This window comes from Lagopus muta, chromosome 6 (assembly GCF_023343835.1).
Source record: "Lagopus muta isolate bLagMut1 chromosome 6, bLagMut1 primary, whole genome shotgun sequence".
Lineage (NCBI taxonomy): Eukaryota > Metazoa > Chordata > Aves > Galliformes > Phasianidae > Lagopus > Lagopus muta.
The window spans coordinates 38,700,909-38,719,070 of record NC_064438.1 but is presented as its reverse complement, the minus strand read 5'-3'; the positions used below and the strand labels follow the sequence as shown (position 1 = coordinate 38,719,070).

Here is an 18,162-nt window from a genome sequence, read left to right as displayed (position 1 = left end):
TACTTCAGAAGCTTAGCTCCTTGTCAGTTTTGTTGTAAAATGGGTCTCAGTTTCTTTCCAGGACACTGCAACTCTCAGGCACAAATTTTGCATCCCCAGATCAGTCTACCAGATCACTGCAATGCCACACTGTTCTGATTTATGCCAACTCCAGTTTCCATGTCTTAGACCTCTAAGAGAGACCTGACAACACTCCTGATTTCTGACAAGCGTTACACAGCGTAATCAGCAGTAAAACACTCCAGTCGAAGCTATAACCAGGCAGAGGTCCAGCCTGACCCTTGGGGGAAGGTTTGCTTAAGTGGTGCTGTTAAATACTGCAGCTCTCCAATGAGCCAGAACACAAGCACAGCTCCAGGACTGGGATGGGAAACAACTTTCAGGAAGCTTGATGCTGAACTGGTAGGAAAGCACCTACAACCTCAATGAGCAGGGCTTCCTCCCAACAGGTGCCTATAACTAGCACTAGTATCAGTGAGGGAGAAGCATGATCTATGTGGAAAGGAAAAATGCTTGCAAAACCTGTTCAGATCAATAAATTCTTCTTTAGGTATTTTATCTTAAAACTTATACTTCAGTGACTGAAATGCCTTCCATAAGCTTTCAATTTAGCAGTCGCTACAAGTTAATAGTAAGACTGATGAAGAGATGACTTAAAGTTCAGGCTGCCAGCCAGTCCCAGCCTCCCCTGCTGGGATGATGGATGTTTCTGTGCCTGCTTTCACATGGCAATGGCTTGGCCATATCTCGACCCACTTCACCACAAAAAGGACATGCTGCAGCAGCTCCTCAGAGTCACAATGACTTGAGATTATTATCTGTCTACTCCCTCAGAGCAAATGAAATGTATTGAAATAGGATTAAACATATAAGATACAATTTCCCCAGATGAAGATGAGGCCCTTACATGATCAATAATAAATTGGGCTGAGAAAATTATGCCCTCTCACAAGAGCATTGCTTTCAGAATGACAAAACCAGGAGTTTTTGCACAAGATGTGGGGTCATCTCATTCCAGCATCACTCCTTCCTCTGCTCTGCATAGGCTCAAGACTTGTGTGCAGATAGGGAAGAAGTACTGTTGAAGAGATGCTTAATCTTATGTGCTGTCAACTCAAAAAATTGACAAGTCCACTGATCCCACTCACTTCCTACAGTCCCTGCAGCACACTCTCACAGATGTACCGAACTTTTTATTTCTTTTTAAAAAAATACTTATTTCAGTGAGTTAAGATGGACACCTCTTCCAGAAACAGGCAGGTGAACCCTTTGGGACCTATGGGATCCAGTTCTGGGACTGTCCCACTAGAAGGTACCTGTAAGACCAGCACTCTGTTCCATTCCCGCTCCCCTTTCCCCTTTGTCAGAATTGCAGCAAGTGGATCCAGGTCCCAGCTGTGGCCAGCAAGAAGTCTGTAGAGCCTTTTCACACCCGGATTTGGTACCCATTGAGATCTGGCATGGCTTTGGAGTCAGCAGGCTTCTTCTCACCAGATGGCCTGTGTGTAGAAAGGGTAAGAACTATTCAGGAATCGTTTTTCTGGTCAGGAGAGCCCGCACGTACAGATGGCTAGCACAAAAGAAGCATATAGGAAAGCTTCACAGTTAACCTATGTGGCTGAAGGCATGATTTTTTGATAACTTTCACCAACTCTCCTGGCAGTCTCCACAGGAAGAGAACACAAGTTAGGAAGAATAGGAAGTCTACAGTGGTATCCCAGATCACTTTGATGAAAACAGTCCCACTGACCAGTAAGCAGAATCTCTTTAGGCATAGGTTTGTGAGATATCAAAACTGAGACTCCTAGGCAAGTACCCGGCACCAGGATCACTGACTATTTAAGCAGCCTCCCTCCTCCCCACCTAAACATCAAAAACAAAACAAAAGCAACCAAACAAAAACCAAAGCCCCAGTAACAAATCAGAAGGATAAAAAAAAAATAATAATAAAAAAATAAAAGCAAGGAAGAGTCTGTCAAACAAACAAACCAGAGATGCACTGGGTAGGCCTTCTGGCCAGAAGCCCCACTCACCGTCGGTCCCCACGGCTGTTGCGGCGATGAGGACTGGCCTGACCTCTTTGTGGGGAGGAAACATCTTTCTTTCTGTCCTTGGTGGGAGACGGTGGCCCTGTTCCTTTGCCAATCTGCCAAAACAAACAAACAAAAAAGAGAGTAACATGAGCAGAAAACAATACTAGTAGTAGTCAGAAAACACGAAGCTGAAGAACTATTAATTAAACGGGAATAAGAGACAAAAAAGCAAGATAAGTGAACCAAAAATACAAAAGCCAGAAAACAAACCACAATCACTGCTATGGCTCCAAGGAATGTATACAGTCCAAGGTAATCACAACTGCAGTACTGCCTGCGTGTCCATTATGGGACCAGCCTAATCACAAAGCAGAGTAGCCAATTCACACTCCACTCCATCACCACTCTAATTCCCCCAACGTGCCATAGGCTGGGCAAGGCAGTGGATGCTGCACACTACTACTGCCCCGTGCTGTCTGCTCACCTTGAGCCTCATGTCACGGGCGTGTCTCTCAAGCTCTTTGCGGAAGTCTTCCCGGCTCAGCTTGTCTAGATCCAGGATGGAATGCTTCCACTCAATCTGCTCCACACTGTGTGGGTCATGGGATACACAGTGCCCCAGCTTCACCTTTTTGAGCGTGTGCCAGCAGCGGCGATACGCCTCCTCGAAGTCAAAAATGAGTTCACTCAGTGTGCGGAAGACGGGCGCTTTGTACATGAGCTCTTCGCGTCGGCTGATGCCCAGTGCCCCATAGCGGCCTCCGAAGTTCACCCCCAGCACGATGTGTCGGAAGTAGTTCCCTGAGAAGTGGGTTTTGAAGCTGATGGGGAAACGGTCCAGCGTAGTCATGTTGTTGGTGAGGTAACTAACAGCAGCCACTATTCAGGAAACAACCAGTGATGCCAGTTGCTCGGCAAGCTACTTCCTTCTTGCTTCAAACCCTCCCAACCTGCTTAGCACCCTTAGTCATTCAGGTATCACACTGATGGGGTTTGTTCTTCAGATCAACTGGCCATCTCACTGCAAGTTGCCCTACTGATGAGGAAACCAGACTTGGCCTTTTCACCAAGGCGGTCAACAAAAAGGAGCTCATTTCCAGACAGTTTTGTGATGCAGAAGTTGCAACGCCAACACATTTAGTGTGCTGTATTGCATAGTTTCAAGCTGCAATGCTGTAGCATTGTTCATCAGCTTGATTTAATCTGTTTCCCTATTATTTCACATAGAAACTGAGGATCCTTCAGTACTCAGACCACACTTCTGAACCACTTGCCATCTCTGCCCCTCCAAGTGGTTTTGTCAATTTGCATCAATAATCTGTAGTCCAGTCTATGGATGTAGACTGTGCATAGACTATGTCTGGGAGATAGCTGGGAAAAGCAAGCTCTTGAAGAAGGCACAAGCCTAGAATTAAAGGCACTGCCTAACTTGACAAGCAATGCTACCTATCATACTGAAGTGACATACACCATAATTAGGTGTTGGGGAGGGAGGATCCCTAATTTATCTTAGCGTAGAACACATGCAGGCAACATCGCAGTAAGGGAAAATGTTATCCACAAAGGACCTCCTCACCTAACCCTAGCTAATATTTTTGCCACCTTTATATGTTCTTTAGGTCCTTTCTCTTTTACTTGCTTCCAAAGTAGTCCATAGCAGCACCCCATCTCTGAAGAATTAGTTCTACTATTTCAGAAGATTGCTTGGATTTGGATTTCATTGGTAGGGATTTTGGGGAGAACTGGAGAAGAAAAACAAGGGTGTGGGGCTTGGTGACAATATTTATCAGCAACCTCAAAACATCAGAGGGGAAAACTCAAGGATGTGAGGCATGCACATTTCTGGGAGGAAAGGATACATTCCCAGGATCACAGCTTCCAGGCATTTGATTGGCAGGGCCTCTTTGGTCATTTCTTTGGCCAGATCCATCAGCCTGTGGAGCAGGACAAGGGAAAGATGTGGAGAGTTAGAGGGCTTGCACTATGCAAGTATGGCTAGTTCAGCCCTTTTGCAGTGTATATGCAATGTGGGTTTCCAGGAGAGACAAAGGTGCATCAAGGATAGGGAAAAGAAGAGTGTTTTAGGAAGATATAAATCCAAACCTGCGCTCTTCCACATATTGTCACTGCTTACAAGGAGCTCCTACAGTGAATGGTAATAATGCTGCAAGCCAATGTCTTGTTCCCAGGGAGACCACAGCACTTGGCTCAGTGAGTTCTGGATGGACACTGACATGACCAGAAGCAGAAATCTCAGTGCACCAGGGGCCAGCAGTGTTTGCCTCATAAGGCCCAAGGACAGCAAAGGCCTCTTCTATGGCATGAAACAATATTGTTCTACATTCAGTAAATACCGTGGAGACATTGCACTGACTACAGTGCAAGACACCCAAGTTCCCATAAGCCTGTGGACCAGACAGATAATAAGAAGCCAGTCTTGAGAGGGTATGCTGACCAAGAGAGCCAGTGAACATCAGGTGCTTATCTACAGAAGCTTATCAGGCACAGTTCTTCTCCAAGGTTTGCAGCTGGAAGAATTCTCCTCCTACTTCAAAGTATGACACACCCAAAGTTTAGCAAGCATACATACTGCAAAGGCACTCACAGGTACTATAAAGTTAGCCCTATAAAGATGCTTGACTTTTAGAAGGATTGTTTAGGGCAGGACCTAACTTCAGAATCCATCACAAGTTCATGTAGTTATATTGCAATTAGAAACACGAAGAATCTGCACATATCTGAAATACAATTCTGTCATTTTACTTGATCTACTGATTCATGACAACAAACCTTTGTCCTTGAGAAAGGCTACACACAGCTCTACTCAGCCATACCCCAGGCAATACACAATAAAGTCAACTAAAGAAGGATGGAGCTTCACTACTGAAAATAGTGATTGCCTTCTAGACTTTGGTCAGGGGCTCAGTGAACAAACAGTGGGTACAGCAAAGCCCCAACACTTCAAAGCAAGGATAAAGTGTGGTAGAGGCTCCTGGCACTTACCCAGTCAGAGGTCTGCTCTTCTTAATCTCAAAGAATTGTGTCCCAGTGTGATTGTACCTAGAAGTAAGAGGTTAAGGGCTTGGCAGTTTGGTAAGTAGTGTTTTGAAGAAAACCTGCCCGAAGAACTTTCATGATACTATTTCTCAGAGCAAATTCAGGATCTCGCAAATACAGCAACAAAGCAAGAAAATTTCCATCTCCCTATTCCACATCTTTCCCACTTATAGTTCCTCCTTAGTCCCACTCTCTTTCTTTCTTGTCAATTCTTCTTTTCCTCCTCACCACATATAGGTTTCCACTTCATTTCCCAAAGTTCTGTGCTGACAGACCAAGCTCTGCTCATTTTTTCAGTTAGGGCAGAGAAAGTTTGATAGATATGTCTGCTCCTTTCTGCACAGAGCCTTAAAATGTTATTGGTACTTTACTCTTAGTCTGGCAGAGACCCAGTCTGAGACACAGAGTCCTTGATGGGTGAAAGGTGCCAAAAAGACTGCCATTGTACCTTTTGCAGAGGCAGAGGTCAGGACTGGATCTGCGTCTCACCACTGAAATTACACTGTGCGTGCAAGGCACATACCTGCTATCCAGCATAGCAAGGATGGCGCAGCTCTGAACAGAAAGGGGCAGGATACCACAGATGCACAAGAGCAGGGTGGCTGACTGTCCTTTGAGACAGCTACAGAAAGGCAACACACTGTAGTCCATCTGAGACCCTGCTCTCAAGGTGTTAGATATACACTTTAAAAGAAATGTGATTATGAAGCCAGTGGGCTGGTTAGAGCGGGTGGTGGGGAAGGGCCTCTGAAAACATGCCATGGAGCAAACAAGATCAGATGGTAACTTGGACAGAAAAGAAGCAAAGCAGCAAAACAAACCATCATCCAAAGCTCAATCTCCTGTTCTCAGTGAACAAGCTTCAGTTCTTCTCCAGCTAAATCAGAACGAGCTCTTCTCTTTTGTAGAGAAAGAAAATATGCTTCCTTCTTCCTGGGTAATCGTATCAGTGACTAAGGTAACAGTAAAGGATACTGAAGCTCCCTGATGTAGCGCTGTACGGCTTCCAGGCGCTCAGGGATGGGGGTGGATGGCTGGAACGCAGGCACACTTGGTATGGGAATCTGAAACAGGGAACAGAACATAAATCACCTCTCCAGCTTCTTTTGAACTCAGTGATACACAGCTACATGAGCCACATTCCTCTAAAACCAGCCCCTTTTTGCTGCCTGAAGTGACCATGTCAGGTACACTCCTCTGTTCCCTTACTAGTAACTGATTCACTGGTAACAGTTTTAAAGAAGCAACACCACAGAGCTGCAAGAGAAAATGCCCCTAAGGGTCCTACTGTTAGGGAGTGTAACAGGCAAAGAATTAGACAAAATTAACTGACAAGGAAAGATGTGAGACAAGAACACTATCACACAGGGGAGCCTGGGCCCATTTGAGTAGGCAAACTGGAAAGCACAAAACAAAAAAGAAAAAGAGAGAGGTAAAAATTGAAAATAATTTCCCCCAAAGCCACTGGAGCAAAGGCTTACAAGAATCCTTACTACCTCCTGGAATCTCGGAGGAGTTGGCACTGACTAGGACACAGACTGGGCAGCATAATGACTCCCCACCTTCTGTGTTTGTTGTTTTGAATTACACAGGGAATGACTTCCGAAAGTTCACCATTCAGACTGCTGTCCCATTCTAAGGCCTCAGCCTTATGGGTCCAGTCCAATTTTCCCCTCCATTTGCTCCACAGGGGATAACTGCAGCTTTGTCAGCAGCTGAGAAAATGTGTCTAAGGAAGGGAAGATGTCCTGTCTGCTCAGCTACAGTGGACAGGCAAGCCAGGATGGCAGACAGCCCTGACATATTCATTCAACAAATATAATGGAGAAGACACAAATTTGGTGTGACTGACAGGCTCACAGAAACAATTTAGCATCTTCCCTCTGAAGGATGGCTCATGTCTTTCACACACCCATCTGATACCAGACTGTAGCTTTTCACAGCAGTTTGATTTTTAACATTTCAGTTCCTGCTCAGAATTCCCCCAGACATGGGCTATCCCCCACCTAAGAAAGCATGAGTCAGAAACAGATCTTCCCTTGGGGCCTTCCACTGTGCTGCACACCAACTGCCTCTATTGGCAGCAGATTTGTATCCAGCAGCACTGCTGAGCCATTCATCTCCCTGTGCATGTGTATCTGCAGTCACTCATTTCCATGCCTCCTTCTTCTGCCTTGGGCTGCCAGAAGTGACCAGTGAAGCAGGCCAGGCACCTGCACCAGCTGAAAGCTGAGCCAGTGAGCATGGCTAGTTCTCAGTCAGATCAGTTCCCTGACCTGGTTTGCCACATGGCCACATCCTGCTTGTGCCAATATGGTTGAGTGGCCAGGGACTGTCCTTGCCTCTTGCAACTATATGGTTTTTCAATCTATCTACAACTACCATCGGCAAGCAGACACTGAGGTAAACTCAGTCTCTACCCATCTCAATCTTTCTTTTCTTCTAGAGGTAAGAAAATAGTATCATTTGGACACTGGTACATATTTTCCTAACATCTCTTGAATGTTCCACTTCACCATTTCCAATGGTGAAATGGGCCTTGTTTCTGTACCTTGTTTGGAGCAAGCTAAGGCACTTGCAGGAAACACACAGCAGGAGCAGATGTGAAACTGTGTTTGTTCAGCCACAGCAGGAGCAGGGAAGGCTCCAGAGAGTAGCACAGGGATGGAGCCATCTCTGGAACCACACAAGCTGAGTCAGTTTGGATGCTGGGAGCTGACAACTGAGTCACAGGATATCATTTCCAGGCAGAAACAGCCAGAGAGGTAACAAGCAGGACAGTATGACTATTTCACTTTGTTTCATTTCGTCAGCTTGGGGACTTTCATGCTTTTGGAATGGATTACCATTCCAAACACCGATTAAGTCCATGTTGACAACACAGATTAAGGATGCTCCTTTCCTCAAAGGATTGACACACTGTAATGACAACCAGTTCAGCAGGGGACTAGTTAACACAGAGAGCTGCGTGCACCTCAAGTAATTAAACTGATGAAAGTACAGTGTGCTCACTTTCTCTCAGATCTGGGCTTCCAGCCCAGACTGGGCTACAGTTTCTTATACATCTACAGCATTTTACTGGGGCAAGAGAGAAGAGAAAGGTCCCCATTCCTCAATCCCACTCTGACCTCAAGAATTTGTTCTTACCTGGCACTATCCATGGCATATCTCAGAAGGCTTATAAATAGGCAGTCTTAACAGTCCTCCAGGATGCAAAGAGGAATTAATTTGCAAGAGAAACAAGAGAAAATCAGATCTATTTTGCTCTCCCTTTAGTTGTACTGAAAGCTGGAGAGAGAGCTAGGAAGAGAGCCCAGATTTCCAAGAGCACATACCTCTGCCAGGCTTAGCAGACTGAACACATCCTTGGTCCCTCATCACTTGTGTTGAGGGGCTGCATCACCCCACCCTTGGATTCCTGCATGCTGACAGGCTGGCTATATGCTTAGGACTGGGCCTGACTTCAGAAAGAGGATTCAGAGAACAACAGATTTTTATGTACCAAGTGGGCTATAATGTGCATGAGACAAAAAGGATGGGAGAGAGACAAAAACTCCAGCCTTATCTATGTCACAAGGATACGTTTTTGGCCAGCCTAGTTTAGCAACAGCTTCTCTTACAGTGCTTTTATTTATCTGAGCTCCTCCCTAATTTCCCTTTTGTAAGCCGCATAGGAGCAATATCAATCCCAGTCATTAGCCTGACTAAAGAAATTGGATTTTCTTCTTGTCTATCCATACAAGCTCATCAGATGCAATAATTCCCATCTTCGCCCTCATAATTACTGCATTTATAATCCAGCCTTTCTTAAGGAGGCAAGGGCACATTTTGTATTTCCATTGTGAAGGTCCAAGCAATATCACACCTACAGCTAGAAAGGAAACAACCTGTGAGATGGTGGCACACTCAACCTTTGCATGCACAGCCAATCAACTGTATCCTGGCCTGGCTTGCTTAATAGATACTCCAAACCTACCAGAAGGAAACCTTTGGCCCCAGGGGAGATCTCTGAACACAACACCACAGCAAAAGACACAGCCTCAGCAGCTGATCTGTGAACATTTCCACAGTGTCTGGACACAGCCTTATGCAGTCATCATTTTATGGCATTATGTTTAGCTTATGGACAACTCTGTCAAGAGTTACTTCCCCCAGCATGGGCCATACTTCAAGGCAAAAATTTGGGAGGGAACAAACTACTGTCTGACTCCCAACATTTAAAAAGGTGTAATTGCCTTTCAGCCTACGGAAACTATCTGGCCTTTCAGAGGAGCTTGCGCTGCTCACTGCCCTAATTCTCATCTGTTGCATCAGTCATGCAAAGAAACTTAATGACACAGAGATGCATCTCAAGCAAACCTCAAAGATAAAACACACTCCCAGAGGGGAGGAAGAGCTGGGAAGCAGAGCCCATTCATCCTAGCTGCTTCCTGCATCCCCGCATCTTGTCTGTAGGCCCTGGTGAGCTTGGGCATAGCATTTCAAATTGTACAGCGCTGAGTCGAGTTGATAGCTCTGGTTCCCAGGGGTGCTAGCAGACACCAAACAACAACAAATAATGGATAGACCACTTTCATCAGTTATTCTAGAGGAGCACATCCTGCTTGTATCCCCTGACTGTGACCCTCTGGCACTAAAACTGTAAAAGACCGTTAAGTGAGAACAAAAGCAGAAGTACTTCACATGATGATCGAAAGCAGAGACTGAGCACAGTATTCCCCTCCCTTCCTGCACACCACACTCCTGTTTGTGAACTTCTTTCTTCCATTTCCCTCACCAAATCATCCCTTCTGATCAGGAAATGAAGCACTGCATGCCCCGACCGATCAGAAACAAATTTTCAGCTTTCACTCAGGCTCAGAACAAAGTCCAGGGAAATGTGAAAGGAAAAGGAGAAGTCTAGCAGGGTTAGAATAGGGCCTGCAGTTAGGATTTAGAATTTGGTCTGGTTACTGCCATGTAACTCCTTACTGCAAAAAGGAACTTCGGCCACACACATCCCCGGAGCTCCCCGTGGGCAGCGGTACAGGTTGCCTGTATGCACACCATGCAACAGTGCAGTTTTGCCTACTTCAAGTTTCATTCTCAAGGAATGAAGTATTTGCTAAGAAAGCACAGGAAGAAAATGCCTAATCTTTCTGTATTTCAGTTTCCTGTTAGCATGATGGGAACACTCCCCTGACTGGCCAATGGAGCGACACACCAAGTATTTGCAGTGCCTTTTGTTCACAAGATGCCAATGGAAAGGGGGAATTTTTCTCCAGTTAAGGTGCAAGCAGATAGCAACAACCACCCAGATTCATGTGTAAATGATTCAGTAGGGCCCAAAGCCACACAAAATGCCCATTGCTTCCTCTTCTTATTGAGTTCTCTGCAGGTAGGCCAGGAATATGCTTAGAAATCTGACCCTACACCAGCAAAAAGCTCTGTGCACGTTTGCTAGCTCCTCTTGAGATTCTTGGGCATCAACGGTCCTTTTCCATCAGATATGGTCCTGTGCAAGAGTTCCTTATACGAACTGTGCCCGAATCTGACTTCTGATGTAAAGCCTCACCTCCCTCGGTCCCACTCCTCACGTGCGGGGGCTCCCAGTCCAACTCCTCATCTTTCCATCGTCCATCCTTCTTCTCACTCTGTTAAGCCGGCCCATCTCCCTCCCACACAACGCGCACACGAAGGCCATTTACTTTCCAGCACGGCCCCTCGTGAGGAGGGCGATTCGTCAGAGCCCGGCACCGTGATCGGACACAGCTTCTCGGGACCCGCCACGAGGACCGCTCCGAGCCGCAGGGCCGGGCCAGCGCCGCCGCTCTCGCATTTCGCCTCTTCGCGCCCCTAAGGCCGGCACCCCCGCGGCCCCTCACCTTGGGCAGATCTGCGGCGCCGCGGATGCGCTCCGCCACCCGCTCCCCGTCGGGGTGGATCCTGGCCACATGCCGCCACATCCGCTCCCAGGTGGGCTCGTCCACCGGCAGCCCGCCGCGGTTGACGAAGAACGGCACGCCGCCGTCGCGCAGGTCCTCCTCCTCCTCCTCCTCCTTCTCCTCCTCCCGCGCCGCCGCCGCCGCCGCTTCGCCGGACGCGGGGAGCCTGGCGGCGGCCGCGGCCCCACCGCCCCCCGGCAGCGGCATCGCCGCCGCCCGCGCTCAGCGCCTGCCGCCCCTCGCCGGGCCGCCGGGAGCCGCGTTCCGCATGGCCCGGGCGGGAGAGCGGGGCGTCACCTCCCGCAGCGCAGCCTCGCCGCCCGGAGGATCAGAACAGGGGGCCGCGGGGGGAAAGAACAGGGGGAGAGAGAACCCGGCAGGGCGGCGCCGGACGCCTCCCGCCCGCTCGCATCAGGCCGGGGAGGCGCCGGCGGCCCGACGGCCCGCGGCGGAGAAGGGGGGGCGCGGAGCGGGGCGGGCCCGCTGCCGGGGCGCCCCCGCCGCGCCGCCTCCCGAGCGCTCCGCGAGGCGGGCGGAGACGGCCGCCTCCCGGCCGCTGCCGCATGCGGGTAACAAAGCCGCCGCGACGGGCTGGGCTGGGCCGAGCCCGGCCCCGCTCCGCCCAGCTCCGCCCCGGGCCCGGCGTCTGAAGCCGGCGCGGGGGTCGCGGGGGTCGCGGGGATGTCGCGGCCCACCGGAGCGACGGGACTAGCGTGGACGCTGTCCGCCGCAGCGGTCGGCGCGCGGCGGGCGTGTCGCTACTGTCCGCGAGCGATAAGGGCCCGGGCGGCTGCGGCCGGCGATAAGCGGCAGTGCGACGGAGGGAGCGGGCGGGAGCCCCGGGGGCGGGGCGAGAGAAGGGGCGTGGTCGGGAAAGAGGGCGGGGTATGGTAAAAGGGGCGGGGCCGTATGAAAGGGGCGGGGCGCGGCCGTTTAACGGTCGTTGCTCCAGGTGCTCTCTGAGGTGCGGAGCGTTTGTGGGGCTGTGCAGGACGCGGTCAGCAGGACGGAGCCGGCAGGTAGAAAGCACGGGGTGCTGAGGGTGATGGGTCTGTTCTGTTTGCGCCCAGGGTTGAGTGTCACGCTGTGGAGATGAGGGAACTGCGCTTTCTGTAATACTTAAACACTTTCTTCACTGAGTAGGGATTTTTTTCTTGAATGCGGATCTTGAGCAGCGCTGACTGATCCCTTCAGTAAGGTTTGTAGTGTTACGGTTGTGTTTGCCTCCTACCTGTGTGCAAGTGAAGAAGATTCCTTACATCAAGAAGGGTGGCCAAGTCTTAGCAGGAGTTACTGCACAGCCCCTGACCAGATGCCTTTTATCCAAACAGGTCATACCTGCTGTGTCCATTCCTCAGCCCTTGCTCCTCTCCTGGCACAGGCCCAGAAGTGGGTCACATGCTGGGCTGTATGTTGGGGTGACAGGCGTGCTGCCGGTAACAGTGCTGGGAAAGCATAGTGCAAAGCTTTTAAATGGAGCTGCTTTGCTTCCCCTGACTGATGCTTGAGCACAGCTCTCCATGGAAGCAGGGGTTTTGGTTTTGAACTTCATCAGTAGTTGGTGCTTAGCAATGTATGGTGCTTTCTGTGCTCCTGCTTTCCCCCTGTCAGAAATATGTGCTAATAAGTCTGATCTGCAGCCAGAGGTTTAAAAAAAAAATATATCAGCATCTGTGACACTTCAAGAATTGTTCTTTCCTGCATGGCAGTAGAAGTGCAACACAATCCTTGTGTCCTTAACGGCTTGAAATGTATCTTTAATTGGAGGAATAGTTGCAAATAATTATCAGCAGGCTTTAAAACAAGTTTTGTTGGAGGATTGTTTGCTGTTCTGCAGTATTTAATAAACGGTGTTTATCTCCTCTGGTTGTCATGTAAGTAATGTTGCAGCAACGGGTCAGTATTTTGAAGGTAGAATTGGTGCTACACTTTGTTTAGTTGGGAAAATCAGAGCCCAGCTGTGCAGAATGAACTGGTCTGTGCCAGGTGGGTGTGAGTGAGGTGATAGAAAGGGCAGAGAAATGGCTGCCACGTGTTGGCAGCTAGTATCATCTTGTCTATGGATACTGTTACTTGGGATATGGGCTGTGCAATGGGTGTTTCTCCTTTCTGGGAGCAGATTACTGTAGCTATGACAATGTGGGACCAGAACACTCAATTTTATTTTATTTTTTTAATAATGGTAATAGGAAGCTTTGTTTTACTTGTTTTCTGTAGAGGATGAGTGCAGGTGCTTTCTGTGAATCACACTTGAGAACAGTTTGGAAGGGTCAAGCTTAGTTATAACAGGGAGCTTAACACTTGTTCATAGTGAAGGGACAAATAGCACTAACAGAGAAAGGACTAAAGTCAAGCCAAAACTTCTCTGAATAAATTCACTCAGAATATACAAAATATTGGATGCAAGTAGTGTAGAGAGCAGTTTAAAGAAATTCTTGCCTCCCTCTGGGTGAAGTGGGAGTTCCACCTGTTGCAGGGGATCCAAAACTTGTTTCTGAAAATGGTAGTGAGGCCATTGAGAGACCATGAACAGGCTTGAGCTGTGGGCCCAGGTGAACCTCATGAGGATCAATAAATTGAAGTGCAAAGTCTTGCACCTGTGTTGTGGCAACTCCCACTATCAGTACAAGCTGGGGGATGTAAGAATGGAGCACAGCCCTGCTGAGAAGGACTTGGGACTACTGGTGGGTGGGAAGCTGGACATGAGCCAGCAGTGTGCCCTTGCAGCTCGGAAGGCCAACTGTGTCCTGGGCTGCATTAAAAGAAGTGCAGGGTGAGGGAGGTAATCCTGCCCCTCTGCACTATGTTGTTGAGACCTCATCTGAGTAACACGCCCATATGTGGAGTCCTCAGTAAAGGAGAAGCATGGACCTGTTGGAGTGTGTCCAGAAGAGGGCCACAAAAATGATCCAAAGGATGGAATGCCTCTCCTGTGAGGACAGGCTGACAGCTGGGGCTGTTCAACCTGGGGAAGAGAAGGATCTGGTGAGGCCTGGGAGTGGCCTGCAGTATCTAAAGGTGTGCTATAAGGAGTAAGGGGACAAACTTTTGAGCAGGGTCTGTTGTGATAGAAGGGGAAATGGTTTCAAACTAGATCAGGAGGTTTATGTTGGATATAAGGAAGAAATTTTTTACAATAAGGGTAGTGAAGCCACAGAACAGGTTGCTCAGAGATGTGGTGGATGCCTCATCCCAGGGCTGTCAGGCTGGACCAGGCTCTGAGCAACCTGATTGAGCTGTAGGTGTTCCTGTTCACTGCAGGGACTTGGGCTACTTGGCCTTTAAAGGTCTGTTCCATCTTAAATAATTCTGTGATATAACACTGTGTCACGCAGAGCATGGACTCTGCTGCTTGGTTCCTTTTTTTATCTGTTTTGTTCCCTTTTCTGTATGTCTGGAAGACTCCAGAGACAGTGACTTCAGACTGTTATGACAAACCAACATCTTAATTTATTTCCCCAGACTGATTTAGCTCCAAAGTTATCAATGACCATTCAATTTCCTGCAGCATTTTTCACATATTTATTCTGTATGCGTTCGGATTGCTTATTTCAAAGGCACCTATGGGTTGTCTGAACTAATTTTCAGGACTTGGCTGTTGCTTTCCACTTGCTGGAGTCACTTCAGGCTTCCAAATGGCACCTGAGAGCCTGCAGTGTAGTTATGATGTGTGTTCCTATATACCACAGGTTTCCTTGCACCTGTAGATACTCCTGCAGATTCACATTTTCTTCCAGGCTTTACTCTCCTGGTGGCAGCTGTGAGAGGAAGTGAGGAGTGGGGGACTGGATGTGAGCTTTGCTGATGGCCTTGGTCCAGTGGTGTCTGGGTTCATCTGCAGGGTGAAGTGGGAAGATGTCACATGGAGTCTGGGGTGGCCTCGGCCTGCTGCACTGGAGCAGTGCGCTCAGCAGAGGGATGGGAAGAAAACCTGCTTAGCTTTTTAGCTGTAGATTTTTTATGTGAAGCAATATGTGTGGTATTAATTTGGATTCATTGTACTTATGTTGTATGAACGTATTTCCCGTAAGATCAGTGAAAGACTGGAGAAAAAATAGCCTCAGCAAAATATGGCGTCTGTGTCATTGCAAGGTTTGAAGCATTGTTTGTTGGCTTTCAGTCAGAAGTAATATAGTTAGAGCTGATCTTGCACTGGGGAGGAGGACTTATGGCCTGTTAAAATCCCTTCATGACCCTTTCTTCAGTGACTGAAAATCAGTGGCCTAATGTATTCTCTGCTGAAGGCGGGAACAGTTCTTGCTGATTTGAAGGGCTCTCTTGATGGCTAGTAGTAAGCTAAGCTCTCTTCTATGAATGAGCCTTACTTGAACAAATAGCCTCTTAGGTTCCATCTACAGCACTTACGTGAGAGAAATGTCAGTGGGACATCAGAGCAGAGTGGCTTAATTTAAGGTGTTGGGTTTTATTTGTAATACATTTTTGTGCATTATATGAATGAGCTTTTTTAAGCATTTGATTTGTTTTCTTTAGCTACTTTCAGAAAAAGATGGAGACTTAAATCATGTTTTAAGCTGTGTTTTTTGTTCTAGAGTGTTTTCTTTATCTGCTTCTAGTTTCTCCAGCTCACAACTGTACTTTTTTAGCATGATCATACAAATGTCTTTGTCTATTGCAGTCAAATTATCTGCTGTACGGAAGACCCTGAGAAGCATACTGCCAAGCAGTATGACAGTGATGCAGTAGATCTTTGCCCAGAGCAGAAATTCCACCTTTGCCCTTAATTCTTCTCTTTCCAGAGGTCTGATCAGGAGTATCTCTAAAGATGACAGCAAAGCTGCTACTATTTGTCTGTGAAGTTGAAATAACTTTTAGTCTGGGCAATTGTTGTAGCAGAGCCATGACGGACCTACTTTGTGGGCAGTTAAGAATGACTGATTCAGTGGCTGTCCCAGTGACTCCACATACTGTCCTGTTCGGGTGCGGTCCTGCTGGCTGCTTTCCCCATGTAGATCAGATCTAAGAGAAGGGAGTTTTGGACCCAATCAACTATTCAAATATCTGCAAATATTTGTGAAAAACTTGTGCATTAATCTTCCCTTATCATTGGCCTGTTAAGTTATCTCACAACTGACTGACCTTGCTGTTTCACATAACCAGCATGTTGTCACATGGCATTTCCCATCCCGTCTGTCACACTGTGAATACATCAGCCACGTATGATCCTGCTCTGGGATTCAAGAAGACAGGAAGGTTAAAACTCACTGGAATGAGGCAAGGATTGTACAAGATAATGTTAACTTGACAACTTGTTTGATTTGGAGTTTCTCTTTTGTTCTTAATAATAACTTTGCTTGATGAGAGGGACTTAGGGCTTAGTTGTGACATTTCAGGGCTGGAACACAGAAGCGAACAGGCTATCATCTAACTTGCTTTGTGCCACCCCAGCTTAGAGGCAGGGCGTGAGACCAGAAGCTAGAGTTTTGAGTCGTGTGCAGGACTGATGTCTGAAGGTTAATTCATCCAGATGGGAAACAGGAAAAGCACCGCAATACTTGGGTGCTTAGTGGAAGAATGTTAAGAGTTAAGTTCTTAAGTTCAACTATTTCCATCAGTGAAAGACCATAGATTGAAATGGTTTGGCATCAAATTTCAGTGAAAGGAACTTGAATTTGGAAAACTAACCGGTTTAAAGTATTTTACTTAGCTGGGAAGGGAAAGAGTGGTGTTCTCTGAGTCATAGAATGAGTCCTAGAATAGCTTGAGTTGGAAGAGAGCCCAAGGATCATTGAGTTCTGACCCCCTGCCACAGACGGGCCACCAACCTCCAGATCTGGTACTACAGCAGGCTGCCTGGTGCCCCATCCAACCTGGTCTTGAATGCCTCCAGGGACAGAGCATCCGCAGCCTCTCTGGGCAGCCTGTGTCAGCACCTCACCACTCTCTCTGTAAAGAACTTACCCCTATATCCAATCTAAACCTTCCCTCTTTGAGCTTAAAGCCATTTCCATTTGTCTTATCACTGTCTACGCTTGTTGATTCCCTTCCTGTTTATAATCTTTTAAATACTGGAGAGCTGCAATGAGGTCTCCTTGCAGCTTTTTCTTCTCCAGGGTGAGAGAGGCAAACTCCAATTTTGGGAGTCACGAGAGAGTTGATAGAGCTTTCTTCAATGTAAGTGCTCAGTTAGAACCTAAAGTTAAATAAGTTACCTGCTACTAAAGTTGATTTTTTTTTTTTTTTTTTTAATTCAACTTTTGGAAAAAGCTGGAAGGCTCTTTAATAAAATTCTTAATTTCCTTTCTATCTATCTATATTTTCTGTAGAGGTGGAGAGGAAACTGGCTACTCCTATAAAACCCCTTTTCCTTTTCTGCACTGGTATAAAACAGACACCTCTGACAGATTAAACTGAACCAGAATAACATGTGCTCTGATACTCGGTATTTCTTTTGCTTGGGAAACAGCATTCAAATCTCAGCAGTGTTTCACATGAAATAGAACTGAGTATACATTTCTCAATTTGAAATAGTGATGGTGACCTTGGACTGCAATGTGAATCTTTTTAATATGGGTCAGAGTGAGCGTTCACTTACATGCACAGAAGACACTTCTTCTAAACTAGCCAGCAGTGTTGGTAGGTCAGGAGCTTACTTGGAGCTTTAGGGTTCAATGTTTCTGAGCTGAGTCTCATTATATAGTTTGAATTCATCTGTCTTACTTTTGAATCTGCAGAATTGTTAAGACATTCTAGAATTCATGCTTTCCTTTTTGATTTGATCAGGAAATCCTCCCTGAACTACAGTAACCTTAACAGAAATTTGGTTTTGTTCAGCAGATTTTCAATTAACTTGCATTTCCTGAGTACAAAGATGTTTCCTCCTCATTTTTTCAAATGAATTCTAATTGCTTGGTCAAATTGATCCTCAGCAATTCTCTATTTCTAGCTTGATCCTTGGTATTTTCAATTTTAATTGTGTGACTCAGTGGCAATACGTAATTTCTTTTCTTGAAGCCAGGGATGAAGTTAATGCAGCAAAGAAGCTTTCAAGTGCTTCAGGGGCTTCAGATATTTGTGTCGTTCCCTGCTCTGTTACTGTGCTGTCTCCATGTTTCTCCTGTTTTCTTGTATCCTTTCAAAATGGGAAAATGCTATTCTTCCAATTCTGCTATTGGAAAAATGAAATAGAG

General features: G+C 47.0%; 1 protein-coding gene and 1 long non-coding RNA gene across 4 annotated transcripts in view; one reads left to right on the top strand and one right to left on the bottom strand.

Annotated features, from left to right (window-relative positions):
• Positions 1 to 1,178: 1,178 nt before the first annotated feature.
• VASH1 (vasohibin 1) lies at positions 1,179 to 11,477 on the bottom strand. The gene is made up of 7 exons (XM_048949015.1): positions 10,955 to 11,477; positions 6,066 to 6,154; positions 5,037 to 5,093; positions 3,893 to 3,967; positions 2,518 to 2,899; positions 2,034 to 2,146; positions 1,179 to 1,499 (listed from the first exon to the last, which is right to left on the bottom strand). The coding sequence occupies exons 1-7, from the start codon at positions 11,219 to 11,221 to the stop codon at positions 1,427 to 1,429; spliced, it is 1,056 nt and encodes a 351-aa protein (XP_048804972.1). The 5' UTR covers positions 11,222 to 11,477; the 3' UTR covers positions 1,179 to 1,426.
• Positions 10,994 to 18,162, top strand: part of LOC125695019 (uncharacterized) — a 113,084-nt gene continuing 105,915 nt past the window's right edge. Inside the window, exon 1 of one of the 3 annotated variants that reach the window (XR_007377777.1) lies at positions 10,994 to 11,107. This is a non-coding gene — a long non-coding RNA (uncharacterized LOC125695019). Of the gene's footprint in view, positions 11,108 to 11,924; positions 12,034 to 18,162 lie in introns of those variants that run through there. The other 2 variants (XR_007377776.1, XR_007377775.1) reach the window with 2 other exon arrangements.

Coding starts and splice junctions, on each gene's coding strand:
- VASH1 (XM_048949015.1), bottom strand. CDS start 11,221: ATGCCGCTGCCGGGGGGCGGTGGGGCCGCGGCCGCCGCCAGGCTCCCC. Junction 2,147..2,517: donor CCCGTGACATGAGGCTCAAG/GTGAGCAGACAG, acceptor TTGTTTTGGCAG/ATTGGCAAAGGAACAGGGCC. Junction 1,500..2,033: donor AACAGCCGTGGGGACCGACG/GTGAGTGGGGCT, acceptor TTCTACACACAG/GCCATCTGGTGAGAAGAAGC.